At 46.2% G+C, this 18,892-nt stretch overlaps 1 protein-coding gene across 3 annotated transcripts in view; it reads right to left on the bottom strand.

Annotated features, from left to right (window-relative positions):
- NEMP2 (nuclear envelope integral membrane protein 2) overlaps window positions 1-11,497 on the bottom strand; it is a 116,098-nt gene extending 104,601 nt beyond the window's left edge. For 2 of the 3 annotated variants that reach the window (XM_044304901.1, XM_044304903.1), the window contains exons 1-2: window positions 11,370-11,497; window positions 6,202-6,311 (exon numbers count right to left, since the gene is read on the bottom strand). In XM_044304901.1, the coding sequence (XP_044160836.1) occupies window positions 6,202-6,311; window positions 11,370-11,442 (183 nt within the window). In that variant the 5' untranslated portion in view covers window positions 11,443-11,497. Of the gene's footprint in view, window positions 1-6,201; window positions 6,312-7,842; window positions 8,135-11,369 lie in introns of those variants that run through there. The other variant, XM_044304902.1, reaches the window with a different exon arrangement.
- Between the last annotated feature and the right edge of the window lie 7,395 nt (window positions 11,498-18,892).

The following is an 18,892-nucleotide window of genomic DNA, read 5'->3' as shown; positions in this document are numbered from 1 at the left end:
ATTTTGGCATACCGCATAGCAACTTGGTTAGGGGACCTGGTTTCACCGGAACAGTCGGGGTTTGTGGGGGGGAGGGAGTGCAGGGACAGCACATTTCGGGTAATACAGGCACAGCAATATGCTTTGAGTCACGGTCAGAAGCTTACCCTGTTGAGTACAGATGCCGAAAAGGCATTCGACAGAGTCGATTGGCACTTCATGGAAGCTGCATTATGCAAATTTGGGTTCCCCCCTCAGTTTATAACCGCTGTGCTGTCACTGTACTCCTGCCCCACGGCAAGAATCCGCATAAATGGTGTTCTCACGCCTCATTTTGAAATACAAAATGGGACCCGACAGGGCTGTCCGCTCTCACCTACCCTCTTCATCCTATGTTTGGAGACCCTGTTACAGGCCATCAGGCAGGATAAGAATATACAGGGATTAAGTATTGGGTCCCAGTCCCACACTGTAGCCGCATTTGCGGATGATATGCTGCTTTTACTCTCAGACCCGATAGCAGCATTCCCTGCTTTGTTGAGGCAACTGGATGAATTCGGTTTTGCGTCAAATTTTAAAATAAATCTGGCCAAATGTGTAGCTATGGGTATTAACACCCCTCAGACGACAATTGCCCACCTCAAAAAGAACTATCCTTTCCAATGGGAAAACTAACACATCAAATACTTAGGGGTGCAAATCACTAGAGACCCGGATAAACTTTTTTCCCAGAACTATCCCCAACTTTTAGCGGATATTAGAATTCAACTGAAAAAGTTGAAAATCCCTTTCCTGACAAGGTTAGGGAGGAAAAATTTTCTCAAGACTTATGTACTCCCCAAATTGCTGTATTTAATGCAGGCATTACCAGTGCCTTTACCCCACCACTTCTTGACGCAGATCAGGAAAACATTTTCGGCATTTGTATGGAATCAGGCTAGACCTAGACTCTCCTACCGCAGGCTGATTCTCCCTAGATCTAAAGGAGGTTTTAACCTACCTGATATTAGTAGTTATTATAAGGCCATACAAATGAGATTGCATTCGGAGATAATCAGCCCCAAGGTTAATAAATTGGGATGCCTGATCGCTAGGAAAATATTGGGATCAAAGGCGTTAGCACTGCTATGGGATACAAGCGGTTCCTCACACCATCACTCTAAGACACCTGCATCCTTGATGGGAGTGATGGAGTGTTGGCGTATCATAGCCAGACATCTAGGCAATCCTACATTCATATCACCTTTCACGCCTATCAAACATATACCCTACTTGTTAAATGCGGATTTCCGGGACGACATGGGTTTATGGGCCTCATTGGGCGATGTATCAATTGGAGACGTACTCACTGATCGCCAAGTACCGGAGGTGTCTGCCTTAAAAACTAGATTCCGGCATATCCCTTGGACTATGCCACAATACTATCAATTTAAATGGTATTGTAAGTTATACTTATCCTCCTCACAAAGCAATTATATCCCCACTTGGTATGATGGGGTATGGAACCAGACTGCGGGTAAGAAAGGCACGATATCTTTACTTTACAGGAAGCTACTAGAGTTTGACTCAGACGCTAAACCCTGGTTTATTAAACAATGGGAGGAGGAGCTAGGACAGCCCTTGAATGATGAAGTCACGAGTAAAATACTATCCCAATCCCATGGTCAGTCGAGATGTATTAAATTGCAGGAAAATTCCTACAAGATAATAACCAGGTGGTACAAAACCCCGGCACTACTACATTCTATCTCCCCTACCAATTCTGCGGAATGTTGGAGGTGTGGTATAGACAAGGGAACCATGTACCACATATGGTGGACTTGCCCTACTATAACAACATACTGGGATAGGATATCTAAAGCAGTACAGGAGATCTGTCAGCTAAGTTCACCTATCACCCCGACGGTGGCTCTTCTGAATTTATCTGATCACACCTATACTCTTGCCAAACACTCGCTGCCGGCTCACCTGATCTCCGCAGCAAAACTGCTCATACCAAAATATTGGCTTTCAACGAACGTTACCAGCTTACGTGAGTGGGTGAATAAAGTACAAGAGATATGTCAACTTGAGGAGCTGACGAGTTGGGAGACACTGTCCCATGATAAATTTACCTTGAACTGGGCTAAATGGGCGGACTGGTACAATGAACATTATGGGCGATAGTATTCATAGTAAGGCTTTCAAAAAGGGAGACATGAAATGATGGAGCATAATTCAAGGAAAGGGCCAACGACGGAAGATCAACCGGTTGACAGTATGCAGGTTATGTGGGCTAGATATTGAAATGTAGTAAGTCATATTGAACTGTGGTAGGACATGATGTTGAATATTATAAGGGCCGACCTATGTGCCTTTAGATTTACGATTTCTTTGATTGACATCCTACGAAATTTACAAGGTGATGTTTGTAATATTTAATATGCTTGACTGTGAAATAAGCTTGATGACCATTGTTTGTTTATGGAGTACTTTGGTTATGTTTTCTATTGATGTAAACTTGCATTGAAAACAATAAAATAAGATTGAAAAAAAATAAAAAAAATAAAATAGAATCGACCGAAGCGTCGGACAGAAAATTTTCCGCCTGTTTAAGAACTGGCAGAGATGCTAAAATATCCTCTCTAGGGGTTTCTGATACTAGGTGTTCCTCTAGTTGGCTTAACCAGATAGTCATGGACCTGGCTGTATAGGTTGAGGCTACACTAGGTCTAAGGATGGACATGGAAGCCTCCCATGACTTTTTTAGTAGGGCCTCGCTTCTCTTATCCATTGGGTCCTTTAGGAGACCTAAATCCTCAAAGGGTAAAGCTGACTTTTTTGTAATCTTTGCTACGGGGGCGCCCACTTTAGGACATTTGTCCCAAGAGGACGTATCTTCCTCTGCAAAGGGATATTTTCTTTTTAGGACCCTAGATACACTCAGTCTTTTTTCCAAATCGGTCCATTCTTAATTTAATAATATTAGAGTGGAGGGGAAACACCCTCTTTCTTTTTCTCCCAAGCCCTTAAACATTAAATTCTGTATTGTTTTGGACTGTTTAGACTCCTCTAGGTTTAGGGTTGCTCTAATGGTCTTCAATAATGCTTCCGTGTCCTCAATGGAACAAAGAGGCTTCCCGGACTCTTCTTCAGAGGAAAGAGGTTCAGACTCCAAGAGGAGCTCCCCTTCATCAAAATCCTCTTCCTGATATTCCGACTCTAAAGTAGCAGGCATCTCGGTCATAGAAGTAGAAGGCTTCTGGGACGTGGCCGCTAGTCTTTGATCCACAGTGCTGCTTACTTCCTCCTTAATAATATTTCTAATGTAGTCCAATAAGGAGGGGGACTCTTCAGACACAATTTTTTCCCAAACACTTTGACGGCAAGGCTTTTTTACAAATGGAACATTTTTGACTCGCTGAGACTCTGTGGACTTCTGAGCTTCCCTGACCTATAGATATAAGCCAGAATTTTTGTTTAAATGAAAGGGGGGCTGTCTGTTTAAGAAAAGGGAGAGGTACAGTCCCTTATCCAGTGTCAGTGACACAGGCATTTATCATTTCCCCCAGAGGAGGGTAGCTTACCGGACTTGGAAGGATTCCGAGGGTCTGCGCATTGCATCCTCTCCTGATGCTGACATGATGCAGGCTGCTCTCAGGACGCCGCCGATTCCCGCCGCTCTTTTGAATTTTCAGGGGAAGTGACATCTTACTTTGGCGCCTGTGAGCTTGCGCTCACGTGACCCGCGATCCTGCTGCTTCCTCTCGCGATTCTCTCAGTCAGGAAGCGCTGCCCGGGGCTGCCTCCACCGGAGGACTTGTGCCTGGGAGACAGGGAGAACTGCACCGCAGTCCCGCGATCCTGCCCCCGTATTCGACCTGCCGGCGATTTACTGATGGGAAACCCGAACGAATCTCCCACCAGTGGAACTCCACGCTTGATCCCAGAGGGACAGGAAACAACTGGAGCAGGTAAGGGGAGGGGAGTATTTAAAGAGCTCCACGTTGTTTCCTGTCCCTGGGGAGGCGGGGTATCCTCATGTCGTGCCGACAAAGTTGTCATTGTAAAAATGACAACTTTGTATAAAAAAAATATATATATATGTAAAAATACACCACAAAATACATTGCCCTACTTCCCCCGAGTACGGCGATACCACGTGTGTGACACTTTTGCAGCCTAGGTGCGCAAAGGGGCCCAAATTCTAAAGAGCACCTTTAGGATTTCACAGGCCATTTTTTACACATTTGGATTCCAAACTACTTCTCACGCTTTAGGTCCCCTAAAATGCCAGGGCAGTATAAATACCCCACAAGTGACCCCATTTTGGAAAGAAGACACCCCAAGGTATTTTGTGAGGGACATGGCGAGTTCATGTAAAATTGTATTTTTTGTCACAAGTTAGTGGAATATGAGACTTTGTAAGGAAAAAAAAAAATACATCATTTCCCGCTAACTTGTGTCAATTTTTTTTTTATAATTCTAGGAACTTGCCATGCCCCTCACGGAATACCTTTCGTGTCTTCTTTCTAAAATGGGGTCTTATACTATCCTGGAACCACAAGAAACATGACAGATGCTCAGAAAGTCAGAGCTGCTTCAAAATGCGGAAATTCACATTTTTGTACCATAGTTTGTAAACGCTATAACTTTTGCGCAAACCAATAAATATACACTTATTGGATTATATTTTTTTATCAAAGACATGTAGCACAATAGATTATGACACAAACTAGTATAGAAATGTAATTATATTTGAACAATTTAACCAAAGTTAAAAATACACTTTTTTGGAGAAAATTGCGGCCTATTTTGATTAATATCGGAAAAACAAAAAATCTTAGCAGCAATCAAATACCACCAAAAGAAAGCTGTATTTGTGAGAAGAAAAGAAGGTAAAATTCATTTGGGTGCCAAATTGCATGACCGAGCAATAAACTGTTAAAGTTGTGAAGTGCCGATTTGGTCCTTAAGTGGTTAATGCAATCACTTTAACGGCACTGTGTATTCCTGTTTGGGATGCAGTTCAATGGTGTCCCAATTATGGCAGCACCCAACCTTTTGGTTTTGGCCTTAGCACAAGTGCCTGGCAGAAATCTCTGTTCTCATTAGTAGGTAAAAGATGGACGTTATAAAGGTAAATAATCTTTTCTCATAAAACTATAGATCAATCTGCTCAGCCCCTCCTCCACTGAGTTTTCAGAAAGAGTACACAGACTACCACCAAGGAAAAGTGGGGAAATTGAGAAGGTAGAGGAGGACTGCTCTCTTCATAAGGGCTCATGCACACGACGCAGTTTCTTTCTGTGTCCGTTCCGTTTTTTTTTTTTTTTGCAGAACCATTCACTTCAATGGGTCCGCAAAAAAAAAAACGGAAGTTACTCAGTGTGCATTCCGTATGTCCGTTCCGCAAAAAAAGATAGAACATGTCCTACTATTGTCCACATTACAGACAAGGATAGTACTGTTCTATGAAGGGCCAGCTGTTCCGTTCTGCAAAATACGGAATGCACGCAGATGGCATCTGTATTTTTGCAGACTGCAAAATACATATGGTCGTGTGCACGAACCTCCGGCACTCCAGCTGTTGTGAAACTACGACTCCTAGCATGCTCCATTTACTTCTATGGGAGCTCTGAGAACAGTCAAGCAATTGTGCATGCTGGGAGTCAGAGTTTCACCACAGCTGGAGTGGCGGAGGTTGCTGATACCTGCTGTATGTACATCTCATGCAGGACAGCACCAGATAAAGCATGCCTTATTCTCTTATTTCACCTTCTCTCAGACTTTATTTTTTTATTTTTAAAGGTGGACGGGTCCCAGTAGGAATTCCCTCTTCTTTGTATGTCTATTCCTAGATTTTATTTAACAAAAACCTGGAAGACTGGATCTGCCTATAAAGATGAGATGACAATCTGAACTCTGCCACTATGTACAGTACAGTTTTAGTGAATGGGATTAGAAAGTTAGTGTGTCATGCCACAAAACAGTCCTCTAAGCCTAAGAAATACATCTATTTTGGTGCATCATCTCTACCAGAAATCTCAGGAGCCACTTGCTGGGGTTACTGGCAGAGCAGTGGTGCAGACCATTATTTGCAGAAAAATAAAAAGCATTTCTCAGGGTTAGAGGATTGTCACCAGGTATACTGTACGTACTTTAAAACAGATTTTGGAGCTGCCCCATTTGCAGATGTTGACAGCACAGAGTCTAATCATTACTTTGCGTTGTGCGCTTTACCTGCAGAGCGGACCACATCACATCTAGACTCCATTGTGGTTTATAGCAGAAGCAGTGATTCTCTGTTTCATTAATGATCTGCCCTTCATTTAAAAAAGTGCATCCAACATCTAGAACGCAAAGAGAAAAATCCATGAGTATACTGTCCCACAATGTGTAATATATGCACAGTGACCTAGAACGCAAAGAGAAAAATCCATGAGTATACTGTCCCACAATGTGTAATATATGCACAGTGAGCTAGAACGCAAAGAGAAAAATCCATGAGTATACTGTCCCACAATGTGTAATATATGCACAGTGACCTAGAACGCAAAGAGAAAAATCCATGCGTATACTGTCCCACAATGTGTAATATATGCACAGTGACCTAGAACGCAAAGAGAAAAATCCATGAGTATACTGTCCCACAATGTGTAATATATGCACAGTGACCTAGAACGCAAAGAGAAAAATCCATGAGTATACTGTCCCACAATGTGTAATATATGCACAGTGACCTAGAACGCAAAGAGAAAAATCCATGAGTATACTGTCCGACAATGTGTAATATATGCACAGTGAGCTAGAACGCAAAGAGAAAAATCCATGAGTATACTGTCCGACAATGTGTAATATATGCACAGTGAGCTAGAACGCAAAGAGAAAAATCCATGAGTATACTGTCCCACAATGTGTAATATATGCACAGTGAGCTAGAGCACAAAGAGAAAAATCCATGAGTATACTGTCCCACAATGTGCAATATATGCACAGTGACCTAGAACGCAAAGAGAAAAATCCATGAGTATACTGTCCGACAATGTGTAATATATGCACAGTGACCTAGAACGCAAAGAGAAAAATCCATGAGTATACTGTCCGACAATGTGTAATATATGCACAGTGAGCTAGAACGCAAAGAGAAAAATCCATGAGTATACTGTCCCACAATGTGTAATATATGCACAGTGACCTAGAACGCAAAGAGAAAAATCCATGAGTATACTGTCCAACAATGTGTAATATATGCACAGTGACCTAGAACGCAAAGAGAAAAATCCATGAGTATACTGTCCCACAATGTGTAATATATGCACAGTGACCTAGAACGCAAAGAGAAAAATCCATGCGTATACTGTCCCACAATGTGTAATATAAGAACAGTGACCTAGAACGCAAAGAGAAAAATCCATGCGTATACTGTCCGACAATGTGTAATATATGCACAGTGACGTAGAACGCAAAGAGAAAAATCCATGCGTATACTGTCCGACAATGGGTAATATATGCACAGTGACCTAGAACGCAAAGAGAAAAATCCATGAGTATACTGTCCCACAATGTGTAATATATGCACAGTGACCTAGAACGCAAAGAGAAAAATCCATGCGTATACTGTCCCACAATGTGTAATATATGCACAGTGAGCTAGAACGCAAAGAGAAAAATCCATGCGTATACTGTCCCACAATGTGTAATATAAGAACAGTGACCTAGAGCACAAAGAGAAAAATCCATGAGTATACTGTCCGACAATGTGTTATGTAGTGTTCACCCTCTCCAAAAGACCCATTAGAAATCTACTGCCATGAAGTTGGTTTCTTACTAGGCAGTTTATTATTTTGTTTTTTTCAATGAATTTTGAGAAGAACTTATCACCAGTCATAAAAAGTTGCAGTGAGCTGTCCTAAAAATAAAGCAGTTAAAGGCGGCATCAAAAAGCAAATGTATCAAATATATCTAAAAAAGCACTACTGGTGGAGGGGCTATAATTAAAGAGACCACTATTAAGGGAGCAGTTTATAAAAAAAGGCCACTACTAGACGGCATTATATGTAAAAAGGCAACTACTGGGGGCATTGTATATAAAGAGGGCACTACATTTACATAGGGCACTACTGGGGGGCCTACAGTCGTCCTGTGCTCGCAGTGCCGTCTCACTCCCTGTCCGCTGGTGCTTTCCCTTAGACATACAGCAGGAAGAGACAGTGTTCTGCCAGATTCCTATACCTGGCAGAATGCTATACCCGGAAGTGACGTGGCCGCACCGGAAACAGCTGGAGAAGAGTGTGTGTGTGTGTGTGTGTGTGTGTGCGCGCGCAAGCGAAGATCCCCTGGGTTCATAAAAATAATTGCATCACTGCGGGAGAAGCACCTACTTCATTTGCATGCCCGAAACCGTACAGCACATGTGCACACTCATAGGGGTAGGTAGTTTTCATTGCAAAATGTTCAGATCTTCCTACACCCGAGTGCACACGTGCGGACACATCATCTGGAGCAGTTCAGCCTCACCACATAGCAGAGCCGAGTGCGGGATATTGGGGGCACCAGATAGCAGAGCCGAGTGCGGAATATTGGGGGCACCAGATAGCAGAGCCGAGTGCGGAATATTGGGGGCACCAGATAGCAGAGCCGAGTGCAGGATATTGGGGTCACCACATAGCAAAGCTGAGTGCAGGATATTGGGGTGGTGGGGTCACCACATAGCAGAGCTGAGTGCAGGATATTGGGGTCACCACATAGCAGAGCTGAGTGCAGGAGTCACCAAATAGCAGAGCTGAGTGCAGGATATTGGGGTGGTGGGGTCACCACATAGCAGAGCTGAGTGCAGGATATTGGGGTGGTGGGGTCACCACATAGCAGAGCTGAGTGCAGGATATTGGGGTGGTGGGGTCACCACATAGCAGAGCTGAGTGCAGAATATTGGGGTGGTGGGGTCACCACATAGCAGAGCTGAGTGCAGAATATTGGGGTGGTGGGGTCACCACATAGCAGAGCTGAGTGCAGAATATTGGGGTGGTGGGGTCACCACATAGCAGAGCTGAGTGCAGAATATTGGGGTGGTGGGGTCACCACATAGCAGAGCTGAGTGCAGGATATTAGGGTGGTGGGGTCACCACAAAGAGCTGAGTGCCGGATATTAGGGTGGTGGGGTCACCACATAGCAGAGCTGAGTGCAGGATATTGGGGTGGTGGGGTCACCACATAAAGCTGAGTGCAGGATATTGGGGTGGTGGGGTCACCACATAAAGCTGAGTGCAGGATATTGGGGTGGTGGGATCACCACATAGTAGAGCTGAGTGCAGGATATTGGGGTGGTGGGGTCACCACAAAGAGCTGAGTGCAGGATATTAGGGTGGTGGGGTCACCACATAGCAGAGCTGAGTGCAGGATATTGGGGTGGTGGGGTCACCACATAAAGCTGAGTGCAGGATATTGGGGTGGTGGGATCACCACATAGTAGAGCTGAGTGCAGGATATTGGGGTGGTGGGGTCACCACATAGCAGAGCTGAGTGCAGGATATTGGGGTGGTGGGGTCACCACATAGCAGAGCTGAGTGCAGGATATTGGGGTGGTCGGGTCACCACATAGCAGAGCTGAGTGCAGGATATTGGGGTGGTGGGTGAAGGGTTCTATTACAGTCCAAAGCTTATTTTTTATATAAGCTTATATTTCATCATGATCTATACATTAATACATTACGCACACAGGAACACGTAGCGGTCAAAGTTCTTGAAAAGCTGCTACTAAGAGGTTTTGCTCACATATCATATATAGCCTTGGACTCTAATAAACGATAAGATAACTTAAATGCGTAGCTGACTAAGACGCCTGTTACTGGTTAACTTAAACATCATGTCATTTTCTACTATATATGTCTCATAAGATCAATAAAGATGCAGAGTGATTTTGAACTGCACAGAAGTGTGTCTTGTCATTGTCACTCTCTCTGGTGTCAGATTTAAAGGGAACCTGTCACCGGGATTTTGTGCATAATGCTGAGGATATGGGTTGCTAGATGGCCGCTGGCACATCCGAGATACCCAGTCCCCATAGCTCTGTGTGCTTTTATTGTGTAAAAAAAACAATTTTATACATATGCAAATTAACCTGAGAGGAGTCCTGTCCCTGACTCATCTCACGTACAGGACTCATCTCAGGTTAATTTGCATATGTATCAAATCGTTTTTTTTTTTACACAATAAAAGCACACAGAGCTATGGGGACTGGGTATTGCGGATGTGCTAGCGGCCATCTAGCAACCCATGTCCTCAGCTCTATACACAAAATCCCGGTGACAGGTTCCCTTTAAGAACCAAATCAAGCTGAATACTGAAGTCTTGTACCAGGGGTACACATAAGGGGGAACGTAAAGAATATTCCTTACAGTGGGGTCACCACATAGCAGGGCTGAGTGCAGGATATTGGGGTGGTGGGGTCACCACATAGCAGGGCTGAGTGCAGGATATTGGGGTGGTGGGGTCACCACATAGCAGAGCTGAGTGCAGGATATTGGGGTGGTGGAGCGCATTTTGCTCCGGCCAAAAATCCGGAACACTTGCCGCAAGGCCGGATCCGGAATGAATGCCCATTGAAAGGCATTGATCCGGATCCGGCCTTAAGCTAAACGTCGTTTCGGCGAATTGCCGTTTAGCTTTTTCTCAATGGTTACCATGGCTGCCGGGACGCTAAAGTCCTGGCAGCCATGGTAAAGTGTAGTGGGGAGCGGGGAGCAGCATACTTACCATCCGTGCGGCTCCCGGGGCGCTCCAGAGTGACGTCAGGGCGCCGCAAGAGCATGGATCACGTGATCCATGACGTCACTCTGGAGCGCCCCGGGAGCCACACGGATGGTAAGTATGCCGCTCCCCCGCTCCTACTATGGCAACCAGGACTTTAATAGCGTCCTGGGTGCCATAGTAACACTGAAAGCATTTTGAAGACGGATCCGTCTTCAAATGCTTTCAGTACACTTGCGTTTTTCCGGATCCGGCGTGTAATTCCGGCAAGTGGAGTACACACCGGATCCGGACAACGCAAGTGTGAAAGAGCCCTAAGTAATGTCTTGTATGAAACCAGCCCCTGGGGTGACAAAGGCTGGGGGCCACTGCTCTACAGTGTACTTTTCCACATATAGACGTAGGACGGATGTGTAAGTTATGTCTGATGTCTATGTGTGACTAAGACCTAGGACACCAACAAGGAGTCCTGGACCCTCCTGCACACAGAGGTGCTACAGTATATAGCATGATGCAGTCTGGAAACGGAATAGCCACGTACATGAACGGGATATTCACACGTGTAAGTTTTGTTCAGGCTTTTAAGCCAAACATCGTAACACACAGATACTAATGTCCATAAAACTGCCTGGACGCAGACAGCACAGCCGTGCAGCCCTTACCTGGGCTCTGGGACCCAGCACATGCACTGAGGTACAGGCACAGCACGGCTCCCGCATAAGGCACAACTTCCATCTTCAGAGATCTTGAATTGCCGCTTCGGAAGTTCGTGTGTGCACCAGACTAACTCAGCCGAGTGCCGATCAGTACAAGCGCTTCCAGTGTTCTGTGAAAATCTGCTGCCCGTAAGAATCTGCTGCCATCGTCACTACTCACCGGGGAGTAGTTTCTCGAAGCGGGCCACCTGATAGGCTAAAACAGGAAGGCGTGTTTGCGGCTGCGCACCATCGCTCCGGGTACCAGTATATTTTGCAGGCGATGGCTGTGAACGAGCCAGGGCAGCTTACTTTTACGGACAATAGCGCATGCGCGATATGTGATCGCACACAGGGACTGATAGAAACTCGCCAACGTTCCAGGGCAGCTTATAGTCACGGACAACCGCGCATGCGCAGGAACAGTAAGTAAAAACGATTTGATACATATGCAAATTAACCTGAGATGAGTCCTGTACGTGAAAGGAGTCAGGGACAGGACTCATCTCAGGTTAATTTGCATATGTATCAAATCGTTTTTTTGACACAATAAAAGCACACAGAGCTATGGGAACTGGGTATTGCGGATGTGCTAGCGGCCATCTAGCAACCCCTGTCTTCAGCTCTATACACAAAATTCCGGTGACAGGTTCCCTTTAACAGGTATACAGCGCCAAGGCAGCTGAAATTTACGGCCCAGCGCGCATGCGCAGGAACAGTAGATTATCTTAACAGGTATACAGCGCCAGGATAGCTGAAATTCACGGGCTAGCGTGCACGGTAGTGTCTAAACTCCAGACACCAAACGGACCTTCTGACGCTCACACTATCACGTGACATTTCTAGGTCACGTGGGTCGGCAGCCAGCACGCGCTTCTATTACAGTAGGAAGGTCAGGCATGGCTTCTCTGCATAACAGGATGGGGGGGAGGGGGGGACTATGGTGTGGGATTGTATGATGGGGGGGCTGCCATGTGGGATGGGGGAGACTACGGTGTGGGATTGTATGATGGGGGGGGACTATGGTGTGGGATTGTATGATGGGGGGACTATGGTGTGGGATTGTATGATGGGAGGACTATGGTGTGGGATTGTATGATGGGGGGGACTTGTCACGAAAGGTGTACAGGAAACAAGACAATGCAAAATGAATATATGACTCACTGGATCCAAAACTAAGGAACAAAAAGGGAGACCCCTGCATCAGACCTGGCTCTCTCCCTTACTGCTCAGCCTATGCGATAATCCCAATGGTGGATGATCGCATATCCTCGTACTGTCACAACCAGACAGCTGAGAAGCTCTGACAGAAGCCTTTCAGAACCTCCTTCTTGAGTTTTCTTTGTTGTGCTGTTCAGTTCCTCATCTCGTTAGCCTCTCTCAGCTGTCATGTAGTTGGACTGATTGCTTCCCTTTAAATTCCTCCCCATGATGCCTTACTGGGCGGCTTATATTTCTTCCTGGAGTGTGTGTGCATGCTGATCCCATTTTCCAGTCTGCTACTAAAGTTAAGTGCTGTACTTTCATCTGTTATTTTCTGTTTGCTGGATACCAGGTGACCCTGACTCCCTCCGTGTCTGGTGTAGGGAGCCGGTGGTCGTGTCCCCTCACTATTGTAGGGTGTTCAGGGGTTATATAGTCGAGGTACGTGGATATGCAACCATCCACCTCTGGGATCTTTGCATAGGCTGAGCAGCCAGGGAAAGTGCTAGGTCTTGTGCAGGGGTCTCGCCTTGGTTCCTTAGCTTTGGATCCAGTGAGTCATATTTGCATGTTGCTTTGTCTTGTTTCCTGTACACCGTCCGTGACATTATAAGCCGCCAAAACCGTCTCAAGCATGGATCCGGTTTCACTTTTGGCTGAACGCTTCCAGGGTCTTTCATTGGAGGTAGCTGATCTTCGTAAGACTTTTTCTCAGCTTCAAGTGACCGGTTCAGCTTGCGTTCATGGAGTTTGTTCTGAGCCTAAGATCTCGCTCCCGGATACGTTCTCCGGGGTAGTGAGAATTTTGTGCGTTTTAGAGAGGCTTGCAAACTCCATTTTCGCCTTCTTCCCCATTCCTCTGGTGATGAGGAACGGAGGGTGGGGATCATTATATCGCTGCTCAGGGGTAACACTCAGTCTTGGGCCTTTTCGCTGCCGGAGGGGGCACGGCCTCTCCGTTCAGTGGATGAATTCTTTTTAGCCCTGGGTCAGATATATGATGATCCGGATCGTATTGCTCTGGCTGAGTCTAGACTACGTCTATTATGCCAGGGTAAACAATCCGCAGAGATATACTGCTCAGAATTTCGGAGATGGGCAGCTGATACTGGTTGGAATGATGCTGCACTCCGAAGTCAATTTTGCCATGGTCTTTCAGAGGGATTGAAAGATGCATTTGCCTTTCATGAGAGACCAATTTTCTTGGACTCTGCTATGTCTCAGGCCGTTCGTATTGACAGGCGTCTTAGAGAGAGAGAGGAGAGATCTCTCCTTCCTGTCATACTCAGTCCCAGGACAGTTCAGCGGTCTCTTTCTGTGCGCAGGGCTATCGGTCGCTGTCAGCTCCTTCTGAGCAGGAGCCCATGCAACTGGGGTTGATTGCTTCTGACAATAGAAGATTCAGCTCGCATGGGAGAGTTTGTTTTTGTTGTGGAGGTATAAATCATTTGGCAAATGTTTGTCCCTCTAGGAGATTCAGGCAGTTTTCTGGGAGTAATAAAGAAACAAACAGGAAAAAATCTTTTAAAAATGTTCCGTCTGTTACTATTGGCAGGGTTGAGGCGGAAATTGAAGGTTTTCCGTTTGCTTGTAGTTCCAGTTTTGTCCTGCCTGCTAGGGTGGCGCTAGAGAGCAAGAACATTTTTTGTTAGATTTTTGTGGATAGTGGAGCAGCGGTCAATCTCATTGATAGTCAATTTGCAATAACTCATGGTTTCCAGGTGTGCACTTTGGGAAAGGATATTCCTGTTTTTGCTATTGATTCCGCTCCACTTTCTCAGAAATCATTAAAGGGCATAGTTCACAATATCCGTTTAATTGTGAGTGATGCTCATGTTGAGGATGTGTCATGTTTCGTCCTTAGCGGTTTGCCTACTCCTCTAGTGTTGGGGCTACCCTGGCTCACTAAACATAATCCCTCCATTGATTGGCAAGCGAGGCAAATAAATGGTTGGAGTGACTTTTGCAGAGAGAATTGCCTCACGACATCTGTTTCTGAGGTTGCTACTAAGACTGTACCATCTTTTCTCTCTGAATTTTCGGATGTCTTCTCTGAGAGTGGAGTTCAGGATTTGCCCCCGCACAGGGAGTACGATTGCCCTATTAATCTCATCCCAGGCGCCAAGCTGCCTAAATCTCGTTTATACAATCTTTCCCAACCTGAGAGGATCGCTATGCGTGCTTATATCTCTGAGAGTCTGAGAAAAGGACACATACGACCCTCGAAGTCACCTGTTGCCGCTGGTTTTTTCTTTGTTAAGAAAAAACATGGTTCTTTAAGACCTTGTCTGGATTTCAGGGAGCTGAACAGTATCACAATTCGTGACCCTTATCCGCTTCCTCTAATCCCGGACCTGTTTAACCAGATTGTTGGGGCTAAAGTATTTTCCAAGTTGGAATTAAGAGGGGCATACAACCTGGTCAGGGTCAGAGAAGGGGACGAATGGAAGACGGCCTTCAATACCCCTGAGGGCCATTTTGAAAATTTGGTTATGCCTTTTGGTTTGATGAATGCCCCAGCCGTTTTTCAGCATTTCGTGAACAGCATTTTTTATCATTTGATGGGAAAATTTGTATTAGTGTATTTGGATGACATTTTGATTTTTTCTCCTGATTTCAAAACTCATAAGGAACATTTACGTCAGGTCTTGCTCATTCTGCGGGAGAATAAATTATATGCCAAACTGGAAAAATGTGTGTTTGCGGTTCCAGAAATTCAATTTCTGTGGTTTTTTCTCTCCGCTTCTGGTTTTCGCATTGGACCCCGAGAAGGTCCGCGCTGTGCTTGAGTGGGAGCTTGCTGAGAATCAGAAGGCGCTGATGCGTTTTTTGGGCTTTGCCAATTATTACAGGAAGTTTATTTTGAATTATTCCTCTATTGTTAAACCACTCAATGATATGACCAGAAAGGGGGTAGATTTTTCTTCTTGGTCGGTAGAGGCGCGTAAGGCTTTTTCTAATATCAAGGAGAGTTTTGCTTCCGCTCCTATCTTGGTGCAACCTGATATTTCTTTACCCTTCATAGTTGAGGTTGATGCTTCTGAGGTGGGTGTGGGTGCGGTCTTGTCTCAGGGTTCCTTTCCTGCCAAATGGCGACCGTGTGCCTTTTTCTCGAAAAAACTCTCCTCTGCAGAGAGAAATTACAATGTGGGAGATAGGGAATTGTTGGCCATCAAATTAGCTTTTGAGGAATGGCGCCATTGGCTGGAGGGAGCCAGACACCCTATTACCGTGTTTACTGACCATAAAAATCTGGCCTACTTGGAGTCAGCAAACCGTCTGAACCTGAGACAGGCCAGATGGTCTTTGTTCTTTTCAAGATTTAATTTTGTTGTCACGTTCCGCCCTGGAGTTAAGAATGTGAAGGCAGATGCCCTGTCTCGTTGTTTTCCGGGGCAGAGGTGCAGGCAGCCCAGTCAGAGGCTCCTGATCTTTGTCCTCCTGGGAGGTTGTTTGTGCCTCTCGCTTTAAGACACAAGATTTTTAAGGAACACCACGATACGGTCCTTGCTGGGCACCCGGGGGCAAGAGCCACACTGGATCTCATCGATCGGAGATTCTGGTGGCCTGCGCTTCGTAAGTCGGTTGAGGGTTTTGTGGCAGCCTGCGAGACTTGCGCTCGTGCCAAAGTCCCTCATTCACAGCCATCAGGTCCTTTCCTTCCCTTACCCATTCCTTCCCGTCCTTGGACACATCTGTCCATTGACTTCATAACGGACCTGCCTCGTTCCTCGGGGAAGACGGTGATTCTGGTGGTGGTGGACCGTTTTAGCAAAATGGTGCATTTAATTCCTTTTCCTGGTTTGCCCAATGCTAAGACGCTGGCACAGGCATTTATTGATCACATTGTCAAATTGCACGGTATTCCTTCAGAAATAGTCTCTGATAGGGGCACGCAGTTTGTTTCCAGATTCTGGAAGGCTTTCTGTTCTCGCTTGGGGGTTCGGTTGTCATTCTCTTCTGCTTTCCACCCGCAGTAGAATGGCAATCAGAATCTGGAGACATATCTGCGCTGTTTTGTGGCGGAGAATCAAGAGGATTGGTGTTCTTTTTTGTCCCTTGCTGAGTTTGCTTTAAATAACCGTCGTCAGGAGTCCTCTGATAAGTCACCATTTTTTGGTGCATATGGGTTTCATCCGCAGTTTGGGACTTTCTCGGGAGAGGGGTCTTCTGGTTTACCTGATGAGGACAGATTCTCCTCGTCTTTGTCATCTATTTGGCAAAAGATTCAGGATAATCTAAAGAGCATGAGTGAGAGATATAAGCGTGTGGCAGATAAGAGACGTGTGCTTGGTCCGGACCTGAATGTTGGTGATCTGGTGTGGTTGTCTACCAAGAATATCAAATTGAAGGTTCCCTCCTGGAAGTTGGGTCCTAGGTTTATTGGGCCTTACAAAATCCTGTCTGTCATCAATCCTGTTGCTTACCGTCTTGATCTTCCTCAGACTTGGAAGATCCATAATGTTTTTCATAAGTCCTTATTGAAACCTTATGTTCAACCCATTTTACCCTCGCCTTTGCCTCCTCCTCCGATTATGGTTGATGGGAATCTTGAATTTCAGGTCTCTAGGATTGTGGATTCTCGTCTTGTCCACGGTTCTCTTCAGTACCTTGTTCATTGGGAGGGTTATGGTCCTGAGGAGAGGATGTGGGTCCCAGTGACGGACATTAAGGCCTCTCGTCTCATCAGGTCTTTCCATAGGTGCCATCCTGAGAAGGTGGGCTCTGAGTGTCCGGAGTCCACTCGTAGAGGGAGGGGTACTGTCACAACCAGACAGCTGAGAAGCTCTAACAGAAGCCTTTCAGAACCTCCTTCTTGAGTTTTCTTTGTTGTGCTGTTCAGTTCCTCATCTCGTTAGCCTCTCTCAGCTGTCATGTAGTTGGACTGATTGCTTCCCTTTAAATTCCTCCCCATGATGCATTACTGGGCGGCTTATATTTCTTCCTGGAGTGTGTGCATGCTGATCCCATTTTCCAGTCTGCTACTAAAGTTAAGTGCTGTACTTTCATCTGTTATTTTCTGTTTGCTGGATCCCAGGTGACCCTGACTCCCTCCGTGTCTGGTGTAGTGAGCCGGTGGTCGTGTCCCCTCACTATTGTAGAGTGTTCAGGGGTTATATAGTCGAGGTACGTGGATATGCAACCATCCACCTCTGGGATCTTTGCATAGGCTGAGCAGCCAGGGAAAGTGCTAGGTCTTGTGCAGGGGTCTCCCCTTGGTTCCTTAGCTTTGGATCCAGTGAGGAATTTAAAGGGATGCAATCAGTCCAACTACATGACAGCTGAGAGAGGCTAACGAGATGAGGAACTGAAAACCAAAAACAAAGAAAACTCAAGGAGGAGGTTCTGAAAGGCTGTCAGAGCTTCTCAGCTGTCTGGTTGTGACAGGACTATGGTGTGGTATTGTATGATGGGGGGGACTACAGTGTGGGATTGTATGATGGGGGGACTACAGTGTGGGATTGTATGATGGGGGACTACGGTGTGGGATTGTATGATGGGGGACTACGGTGTGGGATTGTATGATGGGGGACTAAGGTGTGGGATTGTATGATGGGGAGGACTATGGTGTGGGATTGTATGATGGGGGGGACTACGGTGTGGGATTGTATGATGGGGGGCTGCCATGTGGGATGGAAGGGTACTACAGTGTGGGATTGTATGATGGGGGGGACTACGGTGTGAGATTGTATGATGGGGGGCTGCCATGTGGGATGGGGGGGAACGTCGGTGTGGGATTGTATGATGGGGGGACTACGGTGTGGGATTGTATGATGGGGGGACTACGGTGTGGGATGGGGGGACTACGGTGTGGGATTGTATGATGGGGGGCTGCCATGTGGGACAGGGGGGACTACGGTGTGAGATTGTTTGATGGGGGACGCTGCTGTGTGGGATTGTAGTCTTAGGGGGGTTGTGTAATGTTGTGTAATGTTGTGTAATGCGGGGGGGGGGCGCGTTTAATGTTGTATGCGGGGGGGCGCGTTTAATGTTGTATGCGGGGGGCGCGTTTAATGTTGTATGCGGAGGGGCGCGTTTAATGTTGTATGCGGGGGGGGACGCGTTTAATGTTGTATGCGGGGGGCGCGTTTAATGTTGTATGCAGGGGGGCGCGTTTAATGTTGTATGCGGGGGGGGGCGCGTTTAATGTTGTATGCCTCGGGGCGCGTTTAATGTTGTATGCGGGGGGGGCGCGTTTAATGTTGTATGCGGGGGGGGGGCGCGTTTAATGTTGTATGCGGGGGGGCGCGTTTAATGCTGTATGCGGGGGGGGGGGCCCGTTTAAT

The sequence above is a fragment of the Bufo gargarizans genome, chromosome 8, assembly GCF_014858855.1.
Source record: "Bufo gargarizans isolate SCDJY-AF-19 chromosome 8, ASM1485885v1, whole genome shotgun sequence".
Lineage (NCBI taxonomy): Eukaryota > Metazoa > Chordata > Amphibia > Anura > Bufonidae > Bufo > Bufo gargarizans.
This window is presented reverse-complemented; position numbering and strand designations above follow the sequence as displayed.